General features: G+C 42.0%; 1 protein-coding gene across 1 annotated transcript in view; it reads right to left on the reverse strand.

Moving 5' to 3' along the window:
- The window catches only part of drp2 (dystrophin related protein 2), a 361,295-nt gene that overhangs the window by 16,238 nt on the left and 318,027 nt on the right, over positions 1-27,030 (reverse strand). Inside the window, exons 16-23 of the mRNA XM_059651481.1 lie at positions 21,234-21,391; positions 18,654-18,820; positions 16,392-16,503; positions 14,751-14,887; positions 11,474-11,539; positions 10,063-10,128; positions 6,355-6,513; positions 5,051-5,288 (exon numbers count right to left, since the gene is read on the reverse strand). Coding sequence (XP_059507464.1) covers positions 5,051-5,288; positions 6,355-6,513; positions 10,063-10,128; positions 11,474-11,539; positions 14,751-14,887; positions 16,392-16,503; positions 18,654-18,820; positions 21,234-21,391 — 1,103 coding nt within the window. The remainder of the gene's footprint in view (positions 1-5,050; positions 5,289-6,354; positions 6,514-10,062; positions 10,129-11,473; positions 11,540-14,750; positions 14,888-16,391; positions 16,504-18,653; positions 18,821-21,233; positions 21,392-27,030) is intronic.

Raw genomic sequence — 27,030 nt, forward strand, 5'->3', positions numbered from 1 at the left:
CTTGTTCGCTCCACACTCCCCTCCAACCCCACCACACCCTGCACCTTCCCCTACAACCGCAGGAAGTGCTACACTTGTCCCCACACCTCCTCCCTCACCCCCATCCCAGGCCCCACGATGACCTTCCATATCAAGCTGATGTTCACCTACACATCTGCCAATGTGGTATATTGTATCCATTACACCCGGTGTGGCTTCCTCTACATTGGGGAAACCAAGCGGAGGCTTGGAGACCGCTTTGCAGAACACCTCCACTCAGTTTGCAACAAACAACTGCACCTCCCAGTCGCAAACCATTTCAACTCCCCCTCCCATTCCTCAGACGACATGTCCATCATGGGCTTCCTGCAGTGCCACAATGATGCCACCCAAAGGTCACAGGAACAGCAACTCATATTCCGCTTGGGAACCCTGCAGCCCAATGGTATCAATGTGGACTTCACCAGCTTCAAAATCTCCCCTTCCCCCAACGCATCCCAAAACCAGCCCAGTTCGTACCCTCCCCCCACTGTATCACAAAACCAGCCCAGTTCGTCCCCTCCTCCCACTGCATCACAAAACCAGCCCAGCTCTTCCCCTCCCCCCACTGCATCCCAAAACCAGCCCAGCTCTTCCCCTCCCCCCCACTGCATCCCAAAACCAGCCCAGCCTGTCTCTGCCTCCCTAACCTGTTCTTCCTCTCACCCATCCCTTCCTCCCACCTCAAGCCGCACGTCCATTTCTTACCTACCACCTCATCCGCCTCCTTGACCTGTCCATCTTCCCTGGACTGACCTATCCCCTCCCTACCTCCGCACCTATACTCTCCTCTCTATCTATCTCCTTTTCTCTCCATCTTCGGTCCGCCTCCCCCTCTCTCCCTATTTATTCCAGTTCCCTCTCCCGATCCCCCTCTCTGATGAAGGGTCTAGGCCCGAAACGTCAGCTTTTGTGCTCCTGAGATGCTGCTTGGCCTGCTGTGTTCATCCAGCTCTACATTTTGTTATCTTTTCATCTTCTAAGCTTCTCTTTCTAATCCTGGTGGCTTGCCATGCAATAGGCTGAGGTTTCTAAAAAGTAGTTGTAAAACTAAAGTAATGTTTGCAAATTGCCTGTTAATGCACCATAGCCAGGTTTAAATGATATATCTCAGCCTTGTGCTAACTTATTACCACAGGACCCCTATGCTTAGTCACTTAAAAAACAAAATACCGGCAATGTTAGAAATAATCAGCAGGTCTGGCAGCTCTGTGAAGACAGAAACAGTGTTACTGTTCAAGCTTAGAAAGCTGCTTCAGAGGTTTCTGAACAATTTGAAAGGTCCTTGAAGTCAACCTTCCCTCTCTCTGTCTCCATGGCCCTGCCAGCTCTGCCCAGTATTCCCAGCACTTTCTCTTTTTATTTCAAATTTCTATTGTCTGCAATGTTTTTCTTTTGCAGTTTGGTCACCTGTGTTCAGATTGAACTGAAATTGAGAGCAGAGTGACCAGCGTGAGCCCAAACTCACATCTCCATTATAATAGAATTGAGCTTCTAAACACTCAGTCCTGCTGCTTTGGTGAATAATGAGTGAAGTTTCACTGTTAGCAGATCTGTGATGTGTCATATCTATTTGGCAGTACCACTGGGAGATTCCTATCTTTGATGAGCTAAATTTAGACCGAGGCTGACAGATTGTGTTTGTAATGAATAGGTGAGAAAGGTTGAATAAAATTAGCAGAAGTCATGACCTGAATCCCAATCTACACACAGAACACTCCATTGAGGCCACTGAGGTGTAATTTTGGAATGACACGGAAATGTGATGAAAGCATTATACTATGGGCCTTGCTCCTGACAAGAAACAACAATAATGGAAAATGCTGGGAAGGAAGATGATGACAATCAAGGGTTAATATCATGTGATAGCAAACTTGGGTTTTCCAACCTAGGAGAACAGGATAAATGAGGGAGATTTGAGTCTTGAGGAGGAATTAAGCAGTGTAAACCATGTGGACACAAAGATGAATAGGTGGGTTTAAGATAATACATTTAGGAGAAAACAGATGATAAACTTCAAAAGATTGAGTCACGTGTTTGTTTGGGTGGAAGCTAGAAGTTGGTGGCAGACCCCCAACTATACAATTAGACAAGTTATCTTGTGCCTAGTCACCAGGAATATTGGAATAGATTTTTGCCTGAAAGTCATGATTGGTTTAACAATTGGAAACCCTGCCTACAGAAAATAATGCAAGGGAATTGGTGCACAACTGAACATCATTGATAGCATGATATATCCAGCCTTTCTGCTATTGTCAGGCATATGATGTGTCCTCAGCATACCCCTGAGGAAATATTCACTAATTACACAAAACATCCCAAAAATATCCAGTGGGTTGTCTTTTGCAGGGTGGCCATCTGATTTGACATCAGAAAAGGCTTGAAAAATTCAACAGATCTGACAGCATCTGTGGACAGTGAAAGTGAGTTGCATTTTAAGCTGATGACCTTTTGTCAGAAGTAGAACTAATCATATGCTCCTGTGACTGCTTGGTGAGTCATCTGATATCTCACTCACAATCGAGTATCAGAGCTGATAAACACATTAATTGGCTTTTTCTGCAATTTCTGGTTGGTTCATAGTTTTGAAATTTGATTCTACCTCAATTGCAATGCACACTCCTGATTTTGGGGCTGTCTCCTGATTTCCCCTGCAACTTTTCACCAAATTGATGGAGCTGGTGAAATGCACTGATGTTAAGGAATGTTATTAGTTTCCCCATTTACACCACTCTTCCAGAGGTTTGCTCAAGTTAAACTGGCCACTTAGCTTCTTTTTTTAAATAGGTAAGCGCACAAGTTAGTCTTGGATGTCTCTAGTTTCACTGTGCGCCAACGCAGAGTGTCCTTTAACCAGGCGAGTTTAATGTGAATGTGGAGCATGGATAAAGTAGAATAATGTTGCATTCTCTCACACTCTCGCTGAGGAGAACAGTAACTCACTAAACATTAAAAAGTGTGTACCTCCTGAGGAAGGGTTCCTGTTCTGAGGAAGGGTCGCTGGGTGCAAAACGTTAACTCTGTTTTTGTATCTTCACAGATGCTGACAGGCCTGCTGAGCTTTTCCAGCAACTTTGTTTTTGTTCCTGATTTACAACATCCGTAGTTCTTTCGGTTTTTTAAATTAAAAAAGTGCATCTCTGATGTAAATTAGGAATGAAATGACTGACCAAGGATATAGAAGCATTGTGTAACTGGTTCTAAATGGTGGAGTAGGTATTGGGAAAACCATAAATGTCTTGGTCCAATTGCACGGACTTTCCAAGTTATGCAATTTAGATATTGTGAATAGAACTGGTCTCCTTTTAAACATTACACTAATGAAGCTGCAATTTATGTTAAACAGTGAAATTGCCACTGTTTGCCTTCATACTCTAACAGTAATTTGTTTTCATGCTTGAATGCAAGTAGCAAGAGGTGACCAAGGAAAACAATTTCTAAATAGCACTAATTGCCATATGATGCCTCTGTTAGTCACAGTGACAGCTTTCAGTTGCCAGAGACATAAGGGGGCAGCACAAAAGGAGTCGATAGTCTCAAATTCTCCACAGTTAAATGAGTTACAACAATAAAAATTTACACCATACTAATTATAATTTGTGAACTCAGTGACTGTGAGCTGACCTCTTTGAGGGCAGTTGTGGGGATGTGTGTCTTAAGTGTCAACAAACGTGCTATCCTCACTGCTTGGTGTATTGTGCATCAATCAGATTATTGAGAGCTGACCAGTAAGTTTCAACCAAATTTTCAACCTATCACATGCGTCGACATTGGCATCCCATCGTAGCGGAAGCTGCTGGCCAATCTGAGGCCAGAAGTTCTCAGATTTCAAAGACATGGCCTACTCCTCAGGGGATCCAACAGTGAGATGCTCAGTGTTTCTCTTTTGCTCCTTGTTTGGTGGAGGTGTGGTGACCTGTGGGATTGAAGCAAGGCTTTCAAAACACCCCTTCTTGATCCGACAGGGCGTCTGATCTGGTTTGAGCAAAAAGAGGGTATCTGCCTCATCCAGCAAACAGGTTGCCCTGGTTAGCCCCATCAGGAAAATGGGCATTTTCTTCAGCTGCCAGGACGGTGGGAAATCAGAGCAGCGATAACTTGAGGCACTTAAGTAGCCATTCATGGACTATTTAATGTTCTTAATTGCTGACAACTTTACCAAGTCCCCAGTGGTCCTTCTCACCCAGCATTTAATAGGTGAGGTAGCAAAAGGGAGGAGCTATCTCTCCAAGGTGAACTCGCCTAATTATTTACTAAACAAAAATAATGAATGAGCTGTGGATGCTAGAAATCAGAAATATAAGGGCCACTGGATCTGAAACATTAATTTTTTTTCTCTCCGCAGATTCTGGCAGACCTGCTCAGTTTCTTCAGCACTTTCTGTTTTTGCTGAATTATTTTGCGTTCTCCTCACCTCCAGAAAATTGCACTCATTTTATTTTCCTGGTTGATTTTCTTTAGTTCTGAATGAATGGGACCATGAAAATCCTGCCGAAGGACGCTATGAACTGAACCATTCAGAATTAATGTGGAAAGGTTTAATCAGTCACTGTGAATATCCATAACTGAATGATAAATTGAAGTTTCCAATTTCTTGCTTTATTTTCTGCAAAGTATGGGAAATTTTGAATTGCACATTCAGAGTTTGCGGAGGGTGAAATATTTGTGACAGAAACTCCTTCACAAATCCAGCTGGAGCCCAGATCAGCTAGACTGAGGATTAAGGCCATATTAATATATGCTGAGAAATTCCACAGGGTAAATGCCTCCTCCAAACATTAGGGAATTGGACGTTCATAGAGTTTCAGATTCTGAGAAATTGAATGTCAGATATTTAAACAACTGTTTGGTGCTTCACATACCTGAATACCTTTAATATCAGCCACAATGTTTACAAGACTATTAATATATTTTATCCTGACAAGTATCCATTGGTACAATGGATCTGACCCTCCAGTTGTAATGGGCAGTACATTGCTGACCATCTGGCCCCATTAAACTTCTTACCTATCCTGACTTGGCATTCTCTCACCTGCAGTAATAGTTCCCGGAGCCTCTTGAGCTGTGATTCAAGCTGTTTGTTATGGTCTTCCAAGATCTGCATCCTGGTCTCCAGCCGGGTCTTGTGCTGTCGGAGTAAGCGGGCCTCAGCAAGAAGCTCTGTGTCTCTGGGGCTGAGAGGCGAGCTCGGGGATCCCTCTTTCACAGAGGAGGATATTGCTGCCTCTTCATGTTGCCATTTCAATCGTCTGTACTCTTCCTGCAAGATCCTTGGAGAAATTATTTTAAAAAATGTAACAATAATAAACTTTGCATTCAACGTTTCTTAGAAAATTTCAGTTCCATTGTCCAACAGGCTGCTAGATATGCTCTGATGCCAATTTGACCAATGCAGTATCTTCTTTCAGACAGATAACACCACTGACAAGGATTTGTGTTTTTCTAATTGTTAGAGGGTGAAATATTTTGGTTGCCAAGGTAAGGAGACTGCATACCAAGGATGAAATTAATTTCTCTGTGTTTCCTAAGAATCTTAATATTGAGGACACGAGTTCAGCTAAAGTGGAATTAAGCTGTACTATCATGTTCTGCTGATTCAGCTATGCTGCAGGTATTTCATCTTATGGTCTGCAAATAAGACTGAATTTTAGCAATGTGGGTTAGATCATAGTCAATTTTGTGTTTTAAGTCTGCACCCACAAAACCTCATTTCCACTAGGACCTTTGTAGTGGAAAATAAAAAGAAGACTTTCATTTAATCAGTTTGGATCAAACTGAGACCCAGGTCCCAAAAATGACTAGACTGTGTCTAATCTACTCTACCATTTGTTGCGTGATGTAATGGTTCTGGAAGGGTTAATATTTGAAATTGCAGTAAACTCCAACCAATCTGATGATGTCGTTAGTCTTGGGTGGAGAAAGGCAGAACATCTTAGGATCTCAAAGGGGACAGACTTGTTATCTTGGGTCCACCAACAGTCTGAGTAATGATATTTATCTTACTAATATAACTTGAACCTGGACTATCATAGAATAAATTGTTTAAGACAAGAGATTCTTCTCATTAAAACTCACTCGACTACTGTAAACCAAGTAGGCCCTTTGATACAGTTAATGAAAGAGGATGGTGACCCAACCACAAAGTGTCCATATCTAGCATCACAGCACATATAACATATTTCCAGTCCTTCTGTGAGATTCACTTTAATAGCACAGCTGGAAATTTAGACTTTACAGCATGATGACTGCACTGGACTATTATGTTGTGGTTATTGGAGTATCAGTGGTCCCTTGGCCCATCCATCATTACAATAATATGACGGAGATTTTTCATACCTATTCTCATGCTCAAGATGTCCAATAATGGCCTCCAGCTCAGTCTTCTCTTCAGTGTCCAGTGTACTCAAGAGCTGGTTTGGATTCTGGGTTGGATTTTGAAGAGAATCTCGATCTGTCCCTGGGCAGAAATACTGAACCACCAACTGCTCATCATCTCTGCATGTATATAAAGAGCATGCTGTGAATTCCTCAATCACATGACATTGCTATCTTTAACTCTGTACAGATCTAAATAATGGGAACTAAGTGTATTGTGCTTATTTTCATTTAAAGTAATCTGAAACTAATACGCTGATCGATTTGTTCAGGATTAATTTGGATGCATCTTAATTCGCGAGTGTATGGGCTAGTGTCCGGTAGCTTCCAACGGTATGCAGCTGGAAACAGCGAGCAAGGACTAAACTTCAGGGCGGCGATGGTATAGTGGTATTATTGCTGGAGTGCTAATCCAGAAATCCTGATAATATTCTGGGAATGCCAGATGGTAGAATTTGAATTCAATTTAAAAAAAACTGGAATTATGTGTCTAATGATGACCATGAATCTCTTGTCAATTGTCAGAAAAATCCATCCAGTTCGCTAATGTCCTTTAGGGAAGGAAATCTGTTGGCCAGACCAGATAAGGACAGCATGTGACTCCAGTTCCACAGCAATGTTGTTGACTTTTGACTGCTCTCTGGGCAATTAGTGGTGGGCAATAAATGCAGGCCTAGCTAGTGATGCCCACATTCTGTGGATGATTAAAACAAAGGGCTGTGTTCTCAACGTGACCCTATGTTTGAGAGCCACATGAAAATACTTGGAGAAATTGGATTAGAATATCAAAAACAAAGCCTAATGCAGTTTCTGAAACTATGATTTTGACACTAAGGGTATCTGCAGTGAACTTTGCCTCGTGACAGAGTTACAGAAAAGTGATGCTCTGTGCAAGAGTTATAAATTAACAATGCTGCATGTATTTTCTGTCTGTGTTCTGGACTGATACTGATTGTTGAAGAATAGCTGCAATAACTGATGTGTTCTTGATATAATGGTAGAGAATAGTCTTAAGCACTTTCAAGTCCTTGTTGCCCTACTGTGAAAATTACTTTGGTGTGTGACTGAGAACCCAAATATACTTTACTGATTTAAAAAGCTGTAGACTACATACAAGCTTTTTTTTCTGGCAAATTCATTGTTAGGTAATTGTTGGCTGTAACCAGCCCAGGGGATAATTACATCCGCAGCAGCTCAATGTTATTTAGTCCGGTTGGTATTTTATTCATCCACATAGCCACAGAACTAATCTGTCAACCCGCTATTGCAGCACTATTGTTGTAAATTAATGTACATCCACAAATGCAACTTGAACTTATCCATAAGCTATACATTAATATAGTTCCTTACTTAATTAGAGTACTTATTCTTCAGCAGCTTTTTCTTCAACATTTTGCAACATGCATAGCTCTTTCCTTAAGATTAGGGTACATGATGAGATGTAGAAAGTGAGTGGCAAGCCAATGTGCCCTTAAAGTCCAATTCGTTAAAGGTGTGTGTAGGTGTCAGTGAGAAAGTGCCCTGTATCTCTTGTCTGACACTCACTCATATACACTATGCGCGGGATTCACTGATTGTTATCCAGAAAAAGAATTCTGATCAATTTGTTTTCAATGCATTATTTGGTATTGCTGAGGTCAAGAGTGTTTATCCCATTACTGCCCCAGTCAGATCAGTTTACTAAGATGAAATTAGCTTCCTTTCTGGTTTTCTATGATTTATTATACAGTTATGGAGTAGTGCTTCTCCAGAGTTTAACTTTTATCCACCCCTGCGCTCTTCTCTACTTGAATCACAACGGACAACTTTAATCATAATCTTAATCTTCACACTCATCAATCTTTGTTGGTTTTTTTATCTATGCAAGTTGATGTAGTCTTTGGGCCAACAAATGTTATCTGTAAATCTGAGAATTTCACTGGGAATAATTTGCTACATGTGTCCAGACCAATACTTATCCTATGCTGCCAGTGAAAATGATGTTATTTTCATATTGTCATTGTGGGCTTTTGCTGCACGCACATTTCTTTCTGTGTTTCAAGCATTAAACAATGACTACTTTTCCAAAGCAGCTTCAATAACTGCGAGATGCTTTAGGACACGATACGAAAGATGCTATGTAAATACAAATCTGTCTTTGAAAGTGTTTGTTAATAGTGTGATGATGCTATCAGTCTAAGAGGTTATTTTGTCCTTTTTTTTTGAAGAGAGGCTGTAAGGCAGAGGTACCGAGCTGTCTGTAAGAAAGTAAGCAATTTGTGAGGCCTTGGGATGTTTTAAGGTTAGAACAATGAAGTAGCCTGATTGTAGCCAGCTCTCAGACCAGGCTTTCTAGCTTTTATTTTAGTTTTAAGGTTTAGTTTTAAACAGAATCCCTTCAGGGTGTCAAAAGATATGGAAACTTGAGTGAATTTCTCCGGGCTGTTACTTTCTCTGAATTTTCTCTTGATGCTTTCCCCTCCTGGATTGAAGAAATTCATGTGAGAATCCATGTCTAAATTTGCTTTTTTGCCATGGGGTGTGTTTATGGGATGTTACTATATTGGAATGGTTAATTAGCAAGTATCTATTATTCAGTTAAGTTTTCCAATAAGTAAGTTATTCTAAATTCCTCCTTTCTTGTGTATTTTAATAGTAGTGTTTAAATAAATTATGCTTTGCTTAACGTTGAGTAGTTTGACCTGTCGCATTGTATCTGGAACATAGCACTTCACATCTACCGTTAAAATAAGAAAATGTTAGGTTCTAAGACTACCTTCTTAATATATATTGAGGGGGCTGGATCTCATCCATAACAACAGTGTTTCTTTTCTTACTTTTAATGATAGTAAGGTAAAATATAATCATTGTGTAATAGACATTATATTACAAATACCAACTTTGCTTTTTTCTCACATATCTCATTTTTTACATCTTTCCCTGAAGGTGTGTGAGGGTAATATTTTTATCCTTGGCTATTAGTCTGCTTGTAAGTAATTTATCTCAAAAGCTAACAGATGCATTTCAATGAAACTTAGTATACAAATTGTGTATGTTTTCTTGGTCAATACCCTTTCATGGTAGAGTTGCGTGTCTGCACCTTTGAGTTCTTTTAAAGGATCCATTAGCATTGGGAGACATAATGGCCTGACTCTTTTATTTTTAAGAATGTTGAGGATTGCTTAATTGAGAATGTTGTTGATTGTTATAGAATGTGTGTATTTTCTCATCTGTTGTGGTGGTGTGAGTCCTAGATGTCAAAATGTGGGCAGGGTTTTCAGAGTAGATTTTGGATTTACGTGAAGCTTCCTTGGTGAGATAAAAGCTCACAATTTTTTTCAGCTTTGTGTTTCCACAGCATAAAACAAACAAAGGAACAGCCTTAAGAAAGATAATAAAATGTGAGGCTGGATGAACACAAAAGCTGACGTTTCGGGCCTAGGCCCGAAACGTCAGCTTTTGTGCTCCTGAGATGCTGCTTGGCCTGCTGTGTTCATCCAGCCTCACATTTTATTATCTTGGAATTCTCCAGCATCTGCAGTTCCCATTATCTCTGAGCCTTAAGAAAGAGCTAGGTTAATGTAATAACATTGAGCTAACATAACATGATGATATATGTCTTATCGAGTGCCTTCTCCACTTGTTTCATTCACTTAGTTTGCAAGAAAAATGTCATTTTAAAATACTTACACACTTTCATCAGGTGAGAGGCTGCCACTGAAGAAAGAACAATTCTTACTTTCCATTTCTGCAAGCCTGAGAAAGAGACAACAATGTATCATTTTAGTCAACGAATGGTTTTACATTAAAAAGAAAGTCATTAGGTAGCAGGGAATAGAAATCTCTTCTCCCTGACTCAGAACTATTCTGAACCAACTGATTCAAGAAAGACTTGCTTCGTATCATTTCAACGCCTAGTAAAGTTTATGAATGGACACAGTTTAGAATTAGGACAGGAATTTATATGTTCGTCTCATAGATTTTTAAATAAATCATTCAGTGTGGTTGACTGGATTAAGGAGGAGTTCGTGATGGAGAGGGAGAACACCCAGTAGGAAAGCTGGAATAGTTGTGATGGGACCTCCAACAGGAAACGGTGACGGTGAGAGAGGACACCCACCAGGACAGCTTCGAGGGTGTGAGCTGATGATGTCTCTTTCGTCACCTTGGTCTCTGCTTCACAAAAGTCAGACATTCCCTATCATGGCTACAGTGAGCTGTCCCTGTCTGTCCTGCATCACATTTCTCATATGCTGGGGTTTCCAAGACTTTGTGATCCAGCCAAAACACCTATAGAAGTAAGGAACCTGAGAGTATTTATAGTGTCAGAGTCAAATGTGTTAAGATGTAGGTATCCTTGGAAAGCACATTTGGTGACTGTTGTAAGCATCACATTACAATGTTGCCAGGTGGCGGTTAGGAGTCTTTGGCCTTGCTCTATGCTCGCAAAATGTATGGAACTCTAGATCTGTTCAAGAGACAGGGATTGTCCTAGTCTTTTACCAGCCAACGCCATCACTGTTCTCCAAGGCTCATGCAAGCAGCCTCCAGCTGGTCAACATCAGACCTTGCTAGAATGTCATGTGTCACGCCGAGCAGAGCTCCCACTTGATGTAACCCCGTGAATTGAATTTGTCACAGTGGACGTAGACAGAGTTGATACGGGGAAGATGTTCCCGAAGGTGGGCGTGTCCAGAACTAGGGGTCACAGTCTGAGGATTCAGATGGCTATATTATTTAGGACACAGATGAGGAGACATTTCTTCACCCAAACAGTGGTGAGTCTGTGGAATTCATTATGACATGAAGTAGTTGATGCCAAAACATTGAATGTATTCAAGAAGCAGCTAGACACAGTGCTCAGGGTGAATGGGATCAAAGATTATGGGAAAGCAGGATTAGGCTATTGAGTTGGATGATTAGCCATATTTGTGAAGAATGGTGGAGCAGGCTCAAAGGGCCGAATGGTCTTGCCCTGCTCATATCTTATATGTTTCTATATAACTTTTGTCAATGGAAGAGTAAGATTTAATCACATTTATCAAATATTGAATTCCTGTGCCTTTACTGAAGAATTGTGACACAGTTTCCATCAATTTACCTGCTAGCATAGTGTTCAATCCTGGAGTGTGTATCTGCATGTGGTAACATTGGGGAAGAGGCAGGTCTGAAACATAACATAGACATTGAGGAAAGATTTTGAACCTGTTATTGATCTCTCTCTCTCTCTCTCTCTCTCTATCTCTCACACACACACACACACACACACACACACACACACACACACACACACACACACCAATTTGCATTTGCAGATTAGGAATTACAGATACATTCTGTTTTGTTCAAATTGAGCACAATTTGTTGACAGTCAGTGAGGCATTTTATAAATTTCTACTTTGGAAATAAAATCACTCTGACTCCAAATTTATACACAGCCAGATTCTAAACAAGGCCTCACGCCTAAAATGCATGGTCTGACCTGAGACGTTATCTCTGGTTTACTGGTAAAACCTTTAGTTATCTCGCGATAGTGACTTGAAAGAAATTCTGGAATTTGCATATTAATCCTTCCTAACTGATTAAAAATTTAACAGCCATCTTAGGTCTGTTTAATACATCTATATCAGTTCTATGACCCTTTGATCTCTTAGTTATAAATCTGTGTCTGATGCCACCTCTCTCACTGACACCTGAATAAGGAGAAAGTCTCCAAAAGCTTGCGTCTTCACATAAACTTGTTGGTGTATAACCTGGTGTTGTGTGATTTTTGATCATTTTAGGTTCATTAGTGTCAGCTGCTCTAAGAGGATCCAGTGTTCTCTGTATCAAAGCATATAGTCATAACCCAATATCTACCTATGAATGTGGTAATGTAACATGGGGATGTACAAAGTAACCTCCCCTGAAATACAAACCAGACATCCCTTTTTTGTAGAGGCACACCCATGTGCTTCTCAATTCTATTTGAGTTAACATTAAAAGAGGTGGAGCTTTATAAAAACCATTAAGCTTTTTTCTTTCATATGCGAGTGTAAACTGATGTTGTCATACGCAGAAAAACTTAGTCACATGCACGAAAGAACAGTAGGCCAAGTATTATTTATTCCTAACCCCTTTGAATCATATAACTTCTTTTCTTTCTTCTGTGTCAAAGAAGTAAAATGTCCTATGTGTGAACTTTGTCTTTGTGTCGTGGGGGTCAAATGGAGTATTAAAAGGACAAATGATACCCTGACTGAAGAACTGCATTATGGGTTTGAGAACAGGAAGGCAGGAAATTTGGTCAAGACACAGGTCTGCTAAAATCGGCAAGAATCAGCAAATTGATTTGGTAAACTGTGCTGGAGCTGTGAGAGGAAAGAGGCCTCTTTGTGTGTGACCATGAAAATGCCTCCTTCACTCCAATACTGGAGATTTCTAAAACACCCTGGACAAAAGCCAGTGTTTGTTCAAGCATAGCCTTGAGATTAGGACCCACGGAGAGAGTACAGTTTCAAGCAGAATGTAATGTAATTAAACATCAATTAAATTGGCTGCAAACTGCTATCACCTCATATGAAGCATGACCATGACAAAAGAGGGTTATAAAGGAAGCTGTTGCAAAGGGATTTGATGCCGCAGTGTGTAGAATGGTTGGTCAGTCATTCCGAGGATCTGCTTGGAGCTCTGTTGATGAATTGGCCACCTGAAGCTGACCCTAGCTCTAAGCAACCAGAGTCACAGTGTGTATCTACTATTGCTTAGTCATGTACTAAAAGTGCATCAACATTTAGTGAGCATTCAAGTTGTTCTCTGCCATTAATAACCAGGCCAGAACCTTTACAACGAATAAGTGTATTTTACGCGTGAACATGCAGAGCTTTAGTAATGATCAGGTTCACTTTGTCCAATTTATATTGTGACATTACTATGCCGTTAAAAGTTATATTTCGTCCTGACATTTTTATGAATAGGAGTTGACACAGAAGTGCCAAGTGGTCTGTTCCCAGCCAACACAATAAGCAGCTTGTGAGGCCTTGGGTTTTTTTTTAAAGTTGGAACAATAGAAGCAACACTAAGGGGTCGGATCAAGCTCCCTCAGAACCAGGATTTTGGTTTAGCTTTCAGTAGCTGTTGTGGTTTGGAAGCTGCCACACATCTTACCTTACTATAGCAAAATGCTTAAATTCTCTCTCTCCCTCTACCTCACACACACTTCAACACACAGAGTTTTTACTTGATGTTCTTTATTCCTGGACTGGAGAATTACATGTGAGACAATCTCTTTTACTGAATTTGCCTTTGCCGAGGGTGAGTTTATGGGATGTTACTATATTGGAGCAGTTGCTGTTTAGTAGTTAAATAATGTACTATTCTGTTAAATTTTCCAAGAGCTAAAGTTGTTCCAATTCTTATTTTTCTGTTTATATTTTAACTACAGTGTAAAAATAAAGTGGGTTTTGCTTCAAGCCCGGTAGTTTGACCACTTGAATTGCATCTGGAAAGCAATACCTCACACTTGCCTTCAAAAATAAGAAAAAGGTTGGGGTCTAGGCTATCCTGATATATTTTGAGTGGATTTGGACTGATCCATAACAATAGCTTTACTTAAGGAAAAAAACGAATGATTTGTCGATGCTGGAAATCAGAAACTAAAACAGGAATTGCTGGAAAAAATCTGCAAGTCTGGCAGAATCTGTGGAGAGAAACCCAGTTCTGAAGAAGGGTCACTGGACCCGAAACGGTAAATCTGCTTTCTCCTCAAAAATGCTGGCAGACCTGCTGAGCTTCTCCAGGAATTTCTGTTTTTTGCTGCTGATATCTTTACCTGTTGAATAAAAATAAAGAGTCAAACACTTTGGCACATTACTGGGACATCTTACATGACATAGAAATTTTCTATGGTTTCCAAGGTGATATGCAAAGTCCTCACCCAATGGCAATGCACTCTAATAGTAACAGTTGTTAGAATTCAGCTGAAGTAACCCAACATACATGATATGTATTAGAGGTAAAATATAATGTCCTTTACCTCCTTTGACTGATTCAGTGGGTAGGTAAACTGTTTTGCAATCTGTATAGATGAAGATGGAGTCAGATTTGTGACTGAATTAGCTGATTTCAGCCAAGTAGGCCAGTTAGGATGTGATTTCACCATTTGATGGGCTAGGGAGGGTAGGCTATAGGCCTATGTAGGAAGAATAGACAGCAGCTGGACTACGGAATTCCTCATAACAATACATTATCACTTTCAGGGAGGTGAGAAAGTGAAAGCTATGTGTAATGTTGCAAATAAAAATATTCACCCAAAGAAGTTAAACATTCAAAGAGCTTTAATTGAAATAGGAGACAAGAAATGATAGTGAGAAAACTTTGTTCTGATGGGATTGCCTTACGTGTCAATGCTGTCACCCTCCATCACTGACTGGACAGGTAGGTATCCTCTTTGTGGATGTTTACTAAAATACTGTTTGGTTCGGAACTTGTTTTTCAGTGTCTTGGCAAAGTCCCGCACATTTTCTCCTGATGTAGTCTGGGGAGGAGCAAGCAAAGTTACTTACTAGTTGCTACGGTTAAGTAAAATGCTATTTTACCAATAGAATTTGGGTTTAAATCAAAGTGAATGTCTCTTCACACTGCTAACTGTAACAATCCAGACCAGAATTAATTTGAGTCAGCCTCAGTACAGCTCTCCTGCTATATTATGTAGTTGAAAGTATGTATAAAGTGTCACCTCGTTTAACATACTGAGCTGTTTTTTCATTCATTCATTTAGATGATGTGGGCATTGCAGGCCAGTTAGAAGCCAACCATATTGCTATAGGTATGGAATCATATGTAGGCCAGACTCAGTAAGTTTGGCAGATTACTTCCCTAAAGAACATGAACGTGCCAGAAGGGTTTTTATGGCAATTGACAGGTTAGCTTTTAATCCATATTTATACTGAGTTCAGATTCACCATCTGCCATGGTGGGATTTGAATCCACGTTCCCAGAATATTGGACTGATTTTCTGGATAAATAGTCCAGTGACATTACCATTAGACCAGCACCTCCCTATGCAGCTGGTCTAGAACATAGAGAAATTATCCTTTGTGTAATGTACTCTGGGATGATTGTAGAATATAACTCCTCATGTGTGAGCCTTTAGGTTTCACTATGGTCTGAGGAAGGTGATCTAAAGAGTTTTGGTAATGGGATGCAAAGAAAAGGAGGAAAAAATGTAATGGAGCAAATCTTTCTGAACTTGCTGTCATGCACCTTTTTTCAGTCAGTACAACAGTTTTAGAAGACGAGTTGCCTGGCTGCCTTTTGGCCTAAAATACTTTGCAGGGAAGGGAGATCCAGAAAAAAAAGGGTGAGACAATATTCCGAATATAATGACCTTAGTAGGGAGCAACATAAATTTTTGGTTATAGCATTAGATTGTGGTTGTAATGTTAGACCCAGAGTTTTGGCTTGGCACAGTGACATAGCAGTTAGCACTGCTGCCTCAGTGTCAGGAACCTAGGTTCACATCTAGCCTTGGGCAACTGTTTGTGTGGAATCTGCACATTCTCCCCGTGTCTGCATGAATTTCTGTTGGGTGTGCTGCGGTTTCATCCCATAGTCCGAACATGTGCAGGTTAGATGGATTGGCCACGCTCAAATACCCACCACGTCTAGGTATGTGTAGGTTAGGTGTGTTAGCAATGGAAAATGCAGGGTATGGGGATCGGGCAGGATGCTCTTTCAAGGATTGGTGTTGACTTGATGGGCCACTGGTCTCTACCTCCACAATAGCGATTCTATGGGTACTCCATTATCAAATGAGTAGTTACTACTGCTTTTAGTCAGAAGTCACTTGAATAAGCTCTAACAGAGAAGATTTCTTCTTTGGAAATAGGATCTAGCTTCATATTACTAAGATCTCATCAAGAACAAAGTTATATTAGTCAGTTTTTTAATAGCTATGGCTATAACAGTTGGGACATGCAGTGTAGCATGTTGGAATGATGCCCTTTTTGGGTCCATATGTAGTGATACACATTACTTACAGGGGCACAGTATTCCATGATGGGGTAATGTAGTTTGTGACCTTTGTTTGCCCTTCCTGTCAAGAAACATGTTTGGCAGATGTCAACATTAAACTGCTTCAAACTGCGGTATCTGAAGCAGAAAAAGACAGATTTTAGAGATAGTTAGGAAAAGAAATTGAACATGAAACAAGGATCAAATAAAAAACAATCCTGCACCAGGAACAACTAAAAGGATTATACACAGGAATATTTTATCACAATAAAGTCAACTGGCACTGATAGGCAGCTTTCCGGAGAGACCACTCTCTCCGTGACTCCCTTGTTCGCTCCACACTGCCCTCCAACCCCACCACACCCGGCACCTTCCCCTGCAACCGCAGGAAATGCTACACCTGTCCCCACACCTCCCCCCTCACCCCCATCCCAGGCCCCAAGATGACATTCCACATTAAGCAGAGGTTCACCTGCACATCTGCCAATGTGGTATACTGCATCCACTGTACCCGGTGCGGCTTCCTCTACATTGGGAAAACCAAGCGGAGGCTTGGGGACCGCTTTGCAGAACACCTCCGCTCAGTTCGCAACAAACAACTGCACCTCCCAGTCGCAAACCATTTCCACTCCCCCTCCCATTCTCTAGATGACATGTCCATCATGGGCCTCCTGCACTGCCACAATGATGCCACCCGAAGGTTGCAGGAACAGCAACTCATATTCCGCCTGGGAACCCTGCAGCCATATGGTATCAATGTGGACTTCACCAGTTTCAAAATCTCCCCTTCCCCTACTGCATCCCTAAACCAGCCCAGTTCGTCCCCTCCCCCCACTGCACCACACAACCAGCCCAGCTCTTCCCCCCCACCCACTGCATCCCAAAACCAGTCCAACCTGTCTCTGCCTCCCTAACCTGTTCTTCCTCTCACCCATCCCTTCCTCCCACCCCAAGCCGCACCCCCAGCTACCTACTAACCTCATCCCACCTCCTTGACCTGTCCATCTTCCCTGGACTGACCTATCCCCTCCCTACCTCCCCACCTATACTCTCCTCTCCACCTATCTTCTTTAGTCTCCATCTTCGGTCCGCCTCCCCCTCTCTCCCTATTTATTCCAGTTCCCTCTCCCCATCCCCCTCTCTGATGAAGGGTCTAGGCCCGAAACGTCAGCTTTTGTGCTCCTGAGATGCTGCTTGGCCTGCTGTGTTCATCCAGCCTCACATTTTATTATCTTGGCATGTTAACTGTTTCCTTTTCTTTCCCTGGATTTGAGAAGGTGTAGGTACACTCACTGGACGGAATGAAAATTTAAAAGTGCCAGTGGACATAGAGGATGATTAGATACAATGGTGGTGTCTCTACCGCGAAATGTTGACTGGATTCATTTCATTTAACAAGAAATTAAAGCCACCATAATATTCGTGGAAAATGAACCAACAGATATGTACTTTCTGTGAACGTGCCCTTCTATTTCTCTCCCTGAGACCCACTCCCAGATTTTCTTCATGAAATTATGTAATCTGCTTGGCCATCTGCCCACAGAAGGAAAACACCAGAGTGAGTGAGATAAAAAGAGAGATAAAGTTGGAGGAGAGAGAGATGAAAGTGAGAAACAAGAAGTTTTCACTTGTGGGGAAGACCACAACTAGAAGTCATAAAGTAAGATAGTTTTAAATAAATCCAACCGGGCAGTTTAGGTGAAACCTTGGAGGAACTCAGTGACTGGTTAGAATGTGGATCTCAGCACTAAATGAATGCTTGATGTGAATAGTGTCAATGTATTTAACAGGACAATGGATAAACATGAAGGAGAAAGGAGAGTAGAAAGTTCTGCTGGAAGGATGGGATGATAAAAGGCTGAAAGTAGTCCACCTGTAGCATGACCGAGTGGAAGGTTTCTGTGCTGTCCATTCTGTGTAATTCTCTGCCTCTTAAAGTTGAAAAATTACGTAAAGCCAACTGGCCTTTAAACTTTTGAGAAGTACTAAACCTGATATTTTTATCTCAAATTATGAAGAAAGTGGTGTGAATAGATGGGCTTGGTATTAGTGGTTGTGCTTAAGCTATCTCCAAACCAGTTTAGTCCAGAATCAAAGCTCGATTTTAAATAATGCAAGAATAATATCAGAAGTCATTGCTCAGCTCACTCCTCTTCAATATATCCACTGGGTATAATAACATCAGAGAAAAATGGAGAAACAGGATGCAATGGATCTTTATTTAGCTGTACGCCTTATTTTAGAAAAAAAAAGGGTAAATGTAAAGAAAATTGGCCCTATGTACCTACCTAAATCCTTTAATTGGGCATTGCTTGCAGATGTGACATTTGGCTTGGTGTTTTGCAGCTTCTGAAGTTATTAAACGATGTAGTACAGGCAACCAGACCATTGACTGGGGCTCCAATTTCATCCATTCCAGGAAGTGTGTGGCTTCAATGGCTGGTTTATCTTTAACCTGGAGATAGTACAGTAAAGAACATGCTACAGACACTTTATTGATGTGATCTTCAAGTCTAGATTGTGTCCATACACACTAGCTAGATTGTGACCTGTGTTCTGCTAATCCCCATCGTAAACCATTTATTTAAATAGGTTAACAGAATCAGCAAAAATGCTGATGGGAAATTCTAGTATTTAGTGTAACAGAAAGGGTTGTGTTTTATTAAATAGGCATGAGATAACTATCAACAGTAATGAAATAAATACTTCAGGATACAAGGTTTTACCCAATTGAAAGAACGTTATAACATGGAATTGTATGGCATCATTCATGGATTGTTGGAATGGGATGGAATAGAAAAGTTGACTGCAGCGATAATGGAAGATTGAGTGGGGAATTGAATTCTAGGTGTCAGAATAAATAAGGCAGTTTGAGAAGTTAGGAGGAGACAGAAGTCAATGTTCATGTCAGAATCACTGAAGTCGGGAAGAAGTCAGATTCTGCGAAAGGAGCTTGAGAAATTCTGAATTAGGTCAAGAAAAACTGTATTTCCTGAGTTCAGCAGCTCACCAGAATGACTCCCCACCACCTCGAAGCTCAAAATCAATGTTGTAATAAGCTGCCTTGGCTCTCAGCCCTGCTTTGACTCCAGTGAAATCAGCCTCAAGTGGTGATAGGTTCCTTAGGCAGGCATCATACAGGTAGACAAGCAGTGCTTCATGAAAAGGATGTAACTTCTTGCCTAATGCTAATGTGAATATATCATTCTTCGTATGATGACTTCATAATATACGGAAAATATAATTGGCAAATGCTATGGGCTGGTGTTTTGAAAGTATAAGTCAGATAGACAACTTTTAGTTTTGAAGTATAATGAAAGAGGGAATTATCACCCAGAAAGTAGTTTTCTGCACTACCCCAAGGATTACCACTATCTCTCCTGAGGGTATTGGATGGCTGAAGTGAATTGCTGGGCCGAGACTCTCATGTGTAATTTACACATAATAGACAGGGAAAGGATACATGGAATTACAGGTGAGGAAAAGTGAGCCCATAGTGCAAGAAAGGTAGGTTTCAGGCTCATGGGGCATGAAGGCCAAAATAGGGCAGGAGTCAATTGTACCAAAGGTTGGCCTTCACTGAGATATCCTAATGAGGAGGAGACCAAGGCATGTTGGGAAAATTTAAATCAAGAAGGCAACTGAAACAAGAGATTAGAATAGGCCTCTTGAAAGGGAATGCAAATTTTCAGGCTTATGGAATAAGAATTTTCTAAGAGGTTAAATAGTACTAGATGGTTAAAAATGCAAAATAAATTAAGGATAAAAAGAAGGAAATGTTAATTCAAAATGAATGACTAAAAATGCACAGTTATGAGAAAAAAAGGTTGAGTACTGGATACATTAATTAAAATGGAGGACTTCATTAAAATATAAAATCTCATTAAAATAGAAAGTCTCATAAGAAGTGGTCTTAAATTGTGCGGTTGATGTATCTCAGTATGATCATGGATTTAGATGACCAGTCTGGGAGCAGATAATAACCCATCAGCATTTTAGATGTAGCGAATATTGTGCTCACTGCAGCTTCCACCTGGGGGGAGAAGACTGGTGACAAATTGCTATTTTTCCTCTGCCACAACACATAGATGAGTGAAATCTTCATGTACCCACTAACTTGTAAGTATGAACAGATAGATTTCAGTGACATCTTTGAAGCTCCCATTCCTGAAGTTGGTAATTATCCTATTATGGACACAATGCCCAGGCACCATCACTAAGAGCAGACCTGAAAAAGGCTTTTATCAAGCTGTGGATTATGAGAACAGGGAGCTGTGAAACATGTGGGTTGTGAGGTTGCAATGTCATGTGCAGGTCATTTATTGTAGAGAAATGCAGCTAGTATTCGCACTTCATTACAGTGGATTTAAACATCAAAACTCCAATCAGAACTAAACCAGAGTTCCACAGCATAGCTCTGTGACATTACGATGTTAGTTATTATCCAGCAAATTTTTCGATAGCAAAGCTCAAGACTTACCTTCTGCAAGTCCAAAGACAAGCCCCTTTTTAAGGCAACGTATTACCCCCTAGATTAGCAGGTTTTAGAGCTACAATTTACATTTGGAAAACTGTATGAGTTTTTCCATACCTTTTTTCTTCTCTTATTTATGCTTTGGTGCTAAATTGTGAGATGGTCTTAAACTGTGCATGTTACTAATTTGACAGATGGTGCAGCAGGGATAATAGACGGTTTGATACGGGAATGTGGACAGGAGGCTTGGTTACACCTGAACATGAACAAATCGTAAACAAAAGCACTCACACGTAAGCATTTCCACCATATTCCCAAGTCTGACATTTCTCTGTCCTGCTCTTCATTTCACTCATTCTCCACAGGGGGAAAGAAAAACTCATGATGGACTTACAAACCGAAAGCAGCTCCTGACACTGGGTTCCACGTTGCTTCCTCCAAACGCTGCCACCTCGCCGAGCTGGCGTGGGATCTGAATGGCTTCATGTAGGAGAAGGCTGAGGTGGCGCTGATTGCACAGGCTCGCTGAGTCACTCACTTGTTTGTACAAGTCTATGGAGGGAATCAATGTCGGGATGTTACATTGGGTGAAACAACCAGATTCAAAAGAAGTAGTGGCTTCTTTCAGGGTAGCTCTGACTTGTTGGTGATCTATGGAGATGGTTCTGAGGGCTGGTGGCTGGGCAGTGGTGGAAGTAAGTAATATTCATGACCAAAGGATAGTTTCATATTGCATTAAATGCCTTTGAGGTGCAGCCAATGTTGTAAAATACACTTGATAGTGGTACTCTTGGTTGAGTATTATTCAAAGGACATGACTCCATCTTGCACGTTGGATGGTCTTTGTATTGAACTTCTCCCCACTATCCCACTTCCCCATCCCCCTCAACATTTATGTTTTTGCAGTGTGTGGATTATTGTAATTTTAAGGCCTGTTTTTATTTCTGTTGATGTACTTGACAATAGAGCTCATAATTGCTTGATATTTGAGACATTTCTGAGTGAATTCTTTGAGGACTGATAGTCTGTGGACCCAATAAAGTGAGGAACATCTGTGTTGAGGTATAGAATCTTTCTTGTTTTATCCATATAGTATCAGCATTAAGTATGGCCAAAAGACAGGTAGAGCATAGATTAGATACAAATAATGTTCCCTCTGCACTTAGCCCATTAAATTTTCTTGGTCTGATTTAATGGTGAATTATGATTAAAACCCTTGCTCTGTCTCATTAACAGTCATAATTTGCTAACAGTATAGCTTGGATGTAGAGAAGCCATGGGATGGCATGGTGGCTCAGTGGTTAGCACTGCAGCCTCACAGCACCAGGGACCCAGGTGCGATTCCAGCCTCAGGTGACTGTCTGTGTGGAGTTTGCACATTCTCCCTGTGTCTGCGTGGGTTTCCTCCGGGTGCTCCGGTTTCCTCCCACAGTCCAAAGATGTGCAGGCTAGGTGGATTGGCCATGCTAAATTGCCCATAGTGTTCAGGGGTGTGTGGGTTATATGAGGATGGGTCTGGGTGGGATGCTTCAAAGGGCGGTGTGGACTTGTTGGGCCACAGGGCCTGTTTCCATACTGTACGGAATCTAATTTAATCGAAAAAAAATTTACTACCTCATTGAGCACTCCAATATGAGATGTCATTAAAAATGCATAATAAATCTCCCATTTATTCCTAACATGAGTCTTGATCTCAGAGGAATATTTCCTACTGCATGTCTTTGATGTTGCATTTCTATTGTCAAGTAAGCTACACTATCTCTCTGGCACAGCCTATTTAAAGGAAGCTAGTAATAAAACAAACTTCAGGTAACTTGGCTCATATTGACAACAAAAAGCACAATTAAGTAAGACCTTTAATCTGACAAGTTCCAGTACAGATACACCAATGGTGCACACTTGGTAATGTGAACACTACCCAGATGTGTCCTGTCCTCTGAAAGCAGGGCAGATCCAACCTCGTCGATGACCACCCAATCGGTCTGCCCTCCATCATTGAGAAAGGGTTGCTGTCAAGTGGTACTTGTTCAGCAATAATCAAGTCACAGACACTCAGTTTGGGTCTTACCAAGGCCACTCAAAGCCTGACCTCATTACAACCTTAATCCAAAAATATGGACAAAAGAGCTGCATTCCAAGGTGAGAGTGACGGCCCTGGATATCAAGGCAGCATTTAAATGAGTGTGGCATGAAGGAGCCCTGGAAAAACTGGATTCAATGAGAATTAGGGGAGAAACTGGTTGAAAGCACATGTAGCACAAAAGATGCAGTTAGTAATTGAAGGTCAATTATCTCTATTGTGGGACATCACTGCTGAAGTACCTTAGGATTGTGTCTTACACCTGACCATCTTTAACTGCTTCGTCGATGAATTTTCCTTCATCATATGATCAGAGTTGGAGAGGTTTGCAGATGATTGCATAATATTCAGCACCACTGGTGACTTCTCAGACACTGTGGTGGCTTGTGTTCATATTTGGTAAGACCTGGACAACAACATGCTTGGGCTGATCAGTGGCAAGTGATATTCGCGCTGCAGAAGTATTGGGCAATGACCATTCTGGGGTTACCATTGACTAGAAACTGAACTGTGGTTACGTGAGCAGGTTGGAATCTGTGAATTCTGCAACGAGTAGCTCACCTTCTGATTTCCGAGTGGGGTCAGGTGATCCATGACCTCCAGATTGTTACAGAAATATTGACCTTTTTTTCATGAGAATGGGTGAAAACTTGAAATGTGGAAGCCAAGTTTAAGTCTAGCCAGACTGGGCAAATTGCAAACAACAGAATTGGGAAAGACAGTATTCATGCTGTCAGGCCCTGGGCAATCAACTTTCCCAGACAGGGCTGGAACTTCCTAACTAAACGCTAACAGCCATGTTGTTTCAGAATGAATTGTTGTTTCCATTTCCAGTGAACCTGTTTTGTTTGAAGAATATTACACAGAATTGGTGGCACATAGCTCAGTAGGTGGTTAGAGGTATACAGCGACAAGGGTAACACTCGATAGCTGAAGGTTCAAAACCATATTCTGCAACCTCCAAATATGGAAAGTGGTTACCTCAGCAATTCTCTTTCTCTGATCCGATGCCGTTATTGGACACAAATCATAAAATCTTTGAGAAGGGTGCAAAGAGAGGGACAAAATGAACAACCCAGAGGCCCAGCTCCTTCTACTTTTGGACTTTCTTCAACTGCCTCCCCAGAAACACCTTTAACTGGCAGCCAAGCCGCACAGTATCTCTAGGCAAGCATCAACAAACTGACTGACCCAGAAAGAGCACCTCTGTGAGATGACCCTTAGACCAGAACCTATTTGAGAGGGGATTCACAAATTGCCAATTGCAGATCCTCAAACATCAGCCAACCCTCAAAGACCACTGCCCCAGCCTATTGAATGGGTAATACCTGTCTTTTCAGACACACAGTTCAAATACAGCAATCAGGACTTATGGTTAGATTAGATTCCCTACAGTGTGGAAACAGGCCCTTCCGCCCAACAAGTCCACACCACCCCTTGGAGCATCCCACCCAGACCCATTCCCCTATAACCCACACGCCCCTGAACACTACAGACAATTTACTATGATAATGGGAACTGCAGATGTTGGAGAATCCAAGATAATGAAATGTGAGGCTGAATGAACACAGCAGGCCCAGCAGCATCTCAGGAACACAAAAGCTGTCGTTTCAGGCCTAGACCCTTCATCAGAGAGGGGGATGGGGTGAGGGTTCTGGAATAATTAGGGAGAGAGGGGGAGGCGGACCGAAGATAGAGAGAAAAGAAGATAGGTGGAGAGGAGAGTATAGGTGGGGAGGTAGGGAGGGGATAGGTCAGTCCAGGGAAGGCGGACAGGTCAAGGAGGTGGGATGAGGTTAGTAGGTCGGAGATGGAGGTGCGGCTTGGGGTGGGAGGAAGGGATGGGTGAGAGGAAGAACAGGTTAGGGAGGCAGAGACAGGCTGGGCTGGTTTTGGGATGCAGTGGGTGGAGGGGAAAAGCTGGGCTGGTTGTGTGGTGCAGTAGGGGAAGGGGACGAACTGAGGTGGTTTTGGGATGCGGTGGGGGAAGGGGAGATTTTGAAGCTGGTGAAGTCCACATTGATACCATTGGGCTGCATGGTTCCCAATGATGTCCATCACGGGCCTCCTGCAGTGCCACAATGATGCCACCCGAAGGTTGCAGGAACAGCAACTCATATTCCGCTTGGGAACCCTGCAGCCCAATGGTATCAATGTGGACTTCACCAGCTTCAAAATCTCCCCTTCCCCTACTGCATCCCAAAACCAGCCCAGTTCGTCCCCTCCCCCCACTGCACCACACAACCAGCCCAGCTCTTCCCCTCCACCCACTGCATCCCAAAACCAGTCCAACCTGTCTCTGCCTCCCTAACCTGTTCTTCCTTTCACTCATCCCTTCCTCCCACCCCAAGCTATCCCTTCCTCCCACCCCAAGCTGCACCTCCATCTACCTACTAACCTCATCCCACCTCCTTGACCTGTCCGTCTTCCCTGGGCTGACCTATCCCCTCCCTACCTCCCCACCTATACTCTCTCCACCTATCTTCTTTTCTCTCCATCTTCGGTCTGCCTCTCCCTCTCTCCCTATTTATTCCAGAACCCTCACACCATCCCCCTCTCTGATGAAGGGTCTAGGCCCGAAACGTCAGCTTTTGTGCTCCTGAGATGCTGCTGGGCCTGCTGTGTTCATCCAGCCTCATTTCATTATATTAGACACTTTACTATGGCCAATCCACCTAGCCTGCATGTCTTTGGACTGTGGGAGGAAACCGGAGCACCCAGAGGAAACCCGCACAGACATGGAGAGAACGTGCGAACTCCACACAAACAGTTGCCCGAGGCTGGGATTGAACCCGGGTCCCCTGACACTGTGAGGCTGCAGTGTTAACCACTGAGCCACCGTGCTGCCATTAGGGAGCAGTAAATCCTCAGAAGCACATCAGAAATAGATAGCCAGTGTAGAATTGAGACTGTTTATTTAGAGTTTTAAGACTGTTTACTCAACAATCCTGTGAAGAGATTGATAAAATTTGATAGAATTTAACTGAAGTACAATAGGAGAGTCTGATAAACATTGTTTTCCATAGTAAAGTGTTCAATAAAGTCAAGTTGGACCTTCCCCTGAATCTTGTCCCCTTTGTCTATCTCATCATGAAACATACCAGAGTTAAAAAGAGTTACCACAAACATGTCAAGTTTAGTCAGGGTACATTTACCTGCCCTTTCACTTTACAGCACCAGTGCTTGTTTACAAACTACAATTCACAAGTGAGGTATGTGATGGAACACGCTCCACTTGGCCAGATGAGAGCAGCTCCAAAAGCACACAAGGACCTTGACACCATCCAGGATGAAGCAGCTCACTTGAATGGCACCTCACTTTCAACATTCAATCCTTTCACTTCTGACATGAACTGCCAGCACTGTGTACCATCTAAAAGATGCAGGTTGGTAATGGGCCAAAGTTCCTGCAACAGCATTCTCTAGACTTCTAAGTCCTACTATCTAGAATGACAAAGACAGTGGATATGTTCGAACAATACCACCTGCAAAACCCTCTCCAAGCCACACACCATCTTGACTTGGAAACATGTATTATGGGAATTTTTTTGTACACAACAGTGAAAACAAGCAAATTTGTTTCACTTCAAGTGCTATCTCCCCATTATCTCCTCTTAACACTGTGACAGATCAGACCCCTGAAGTACCATGTCATTTTTCTAATTTTTACTTCCAAAATGTGTCCTTTTTTGAGGAAGGCTAAAGACAAACACAGACCACAGAGTTGTCTGGCAAAGTCCTGTGTGGGATCCATGGAATTTTATACCTGATGAGTGACAGGGAGACCTCAAGCAGAGACAGAGACATAACAGGAAAAGAAAATGAGGCAACAAAGTGTGGAGCTGGATGAACACACAGCAGGCCAAGCAGCATCTCAGGAGCACAAAAGCTGATGTTTCGGGCCTAGACCCTTCATCAGAAAAGGGGGATGGGGTGAGGGTTCCGGAATAAATAGGGAGAGAAGGGGGAGGCAGACCAAAGATGGAGAGAAAAGAAGATAGGTGGAGAGAGTATAGGTGGGGAGGTAGGGAGGGGATAGGTCAGTCCAGGGAAGACGGACAGGTCAAGGAGGTGGGATGAGGTTAGTAGGTAGGAAATGGAGGTGCGGCTT

This window comes from Stegostoma tigrinum, chromosome 15 (assembly GCF_030684315.1).
Source record: "Stegostoma tigrinum isolate sSteTig4 chromosome 15, sSteTig4.hap1, whole genome shotgun sequence".
Lineage (NCBI taxonomy): Eukaryota > Metazoa > Chordata > Chondrichthyes > Orectolobiformes > Stegostomatidae > Stegostoma > Stegostoma tigrinum.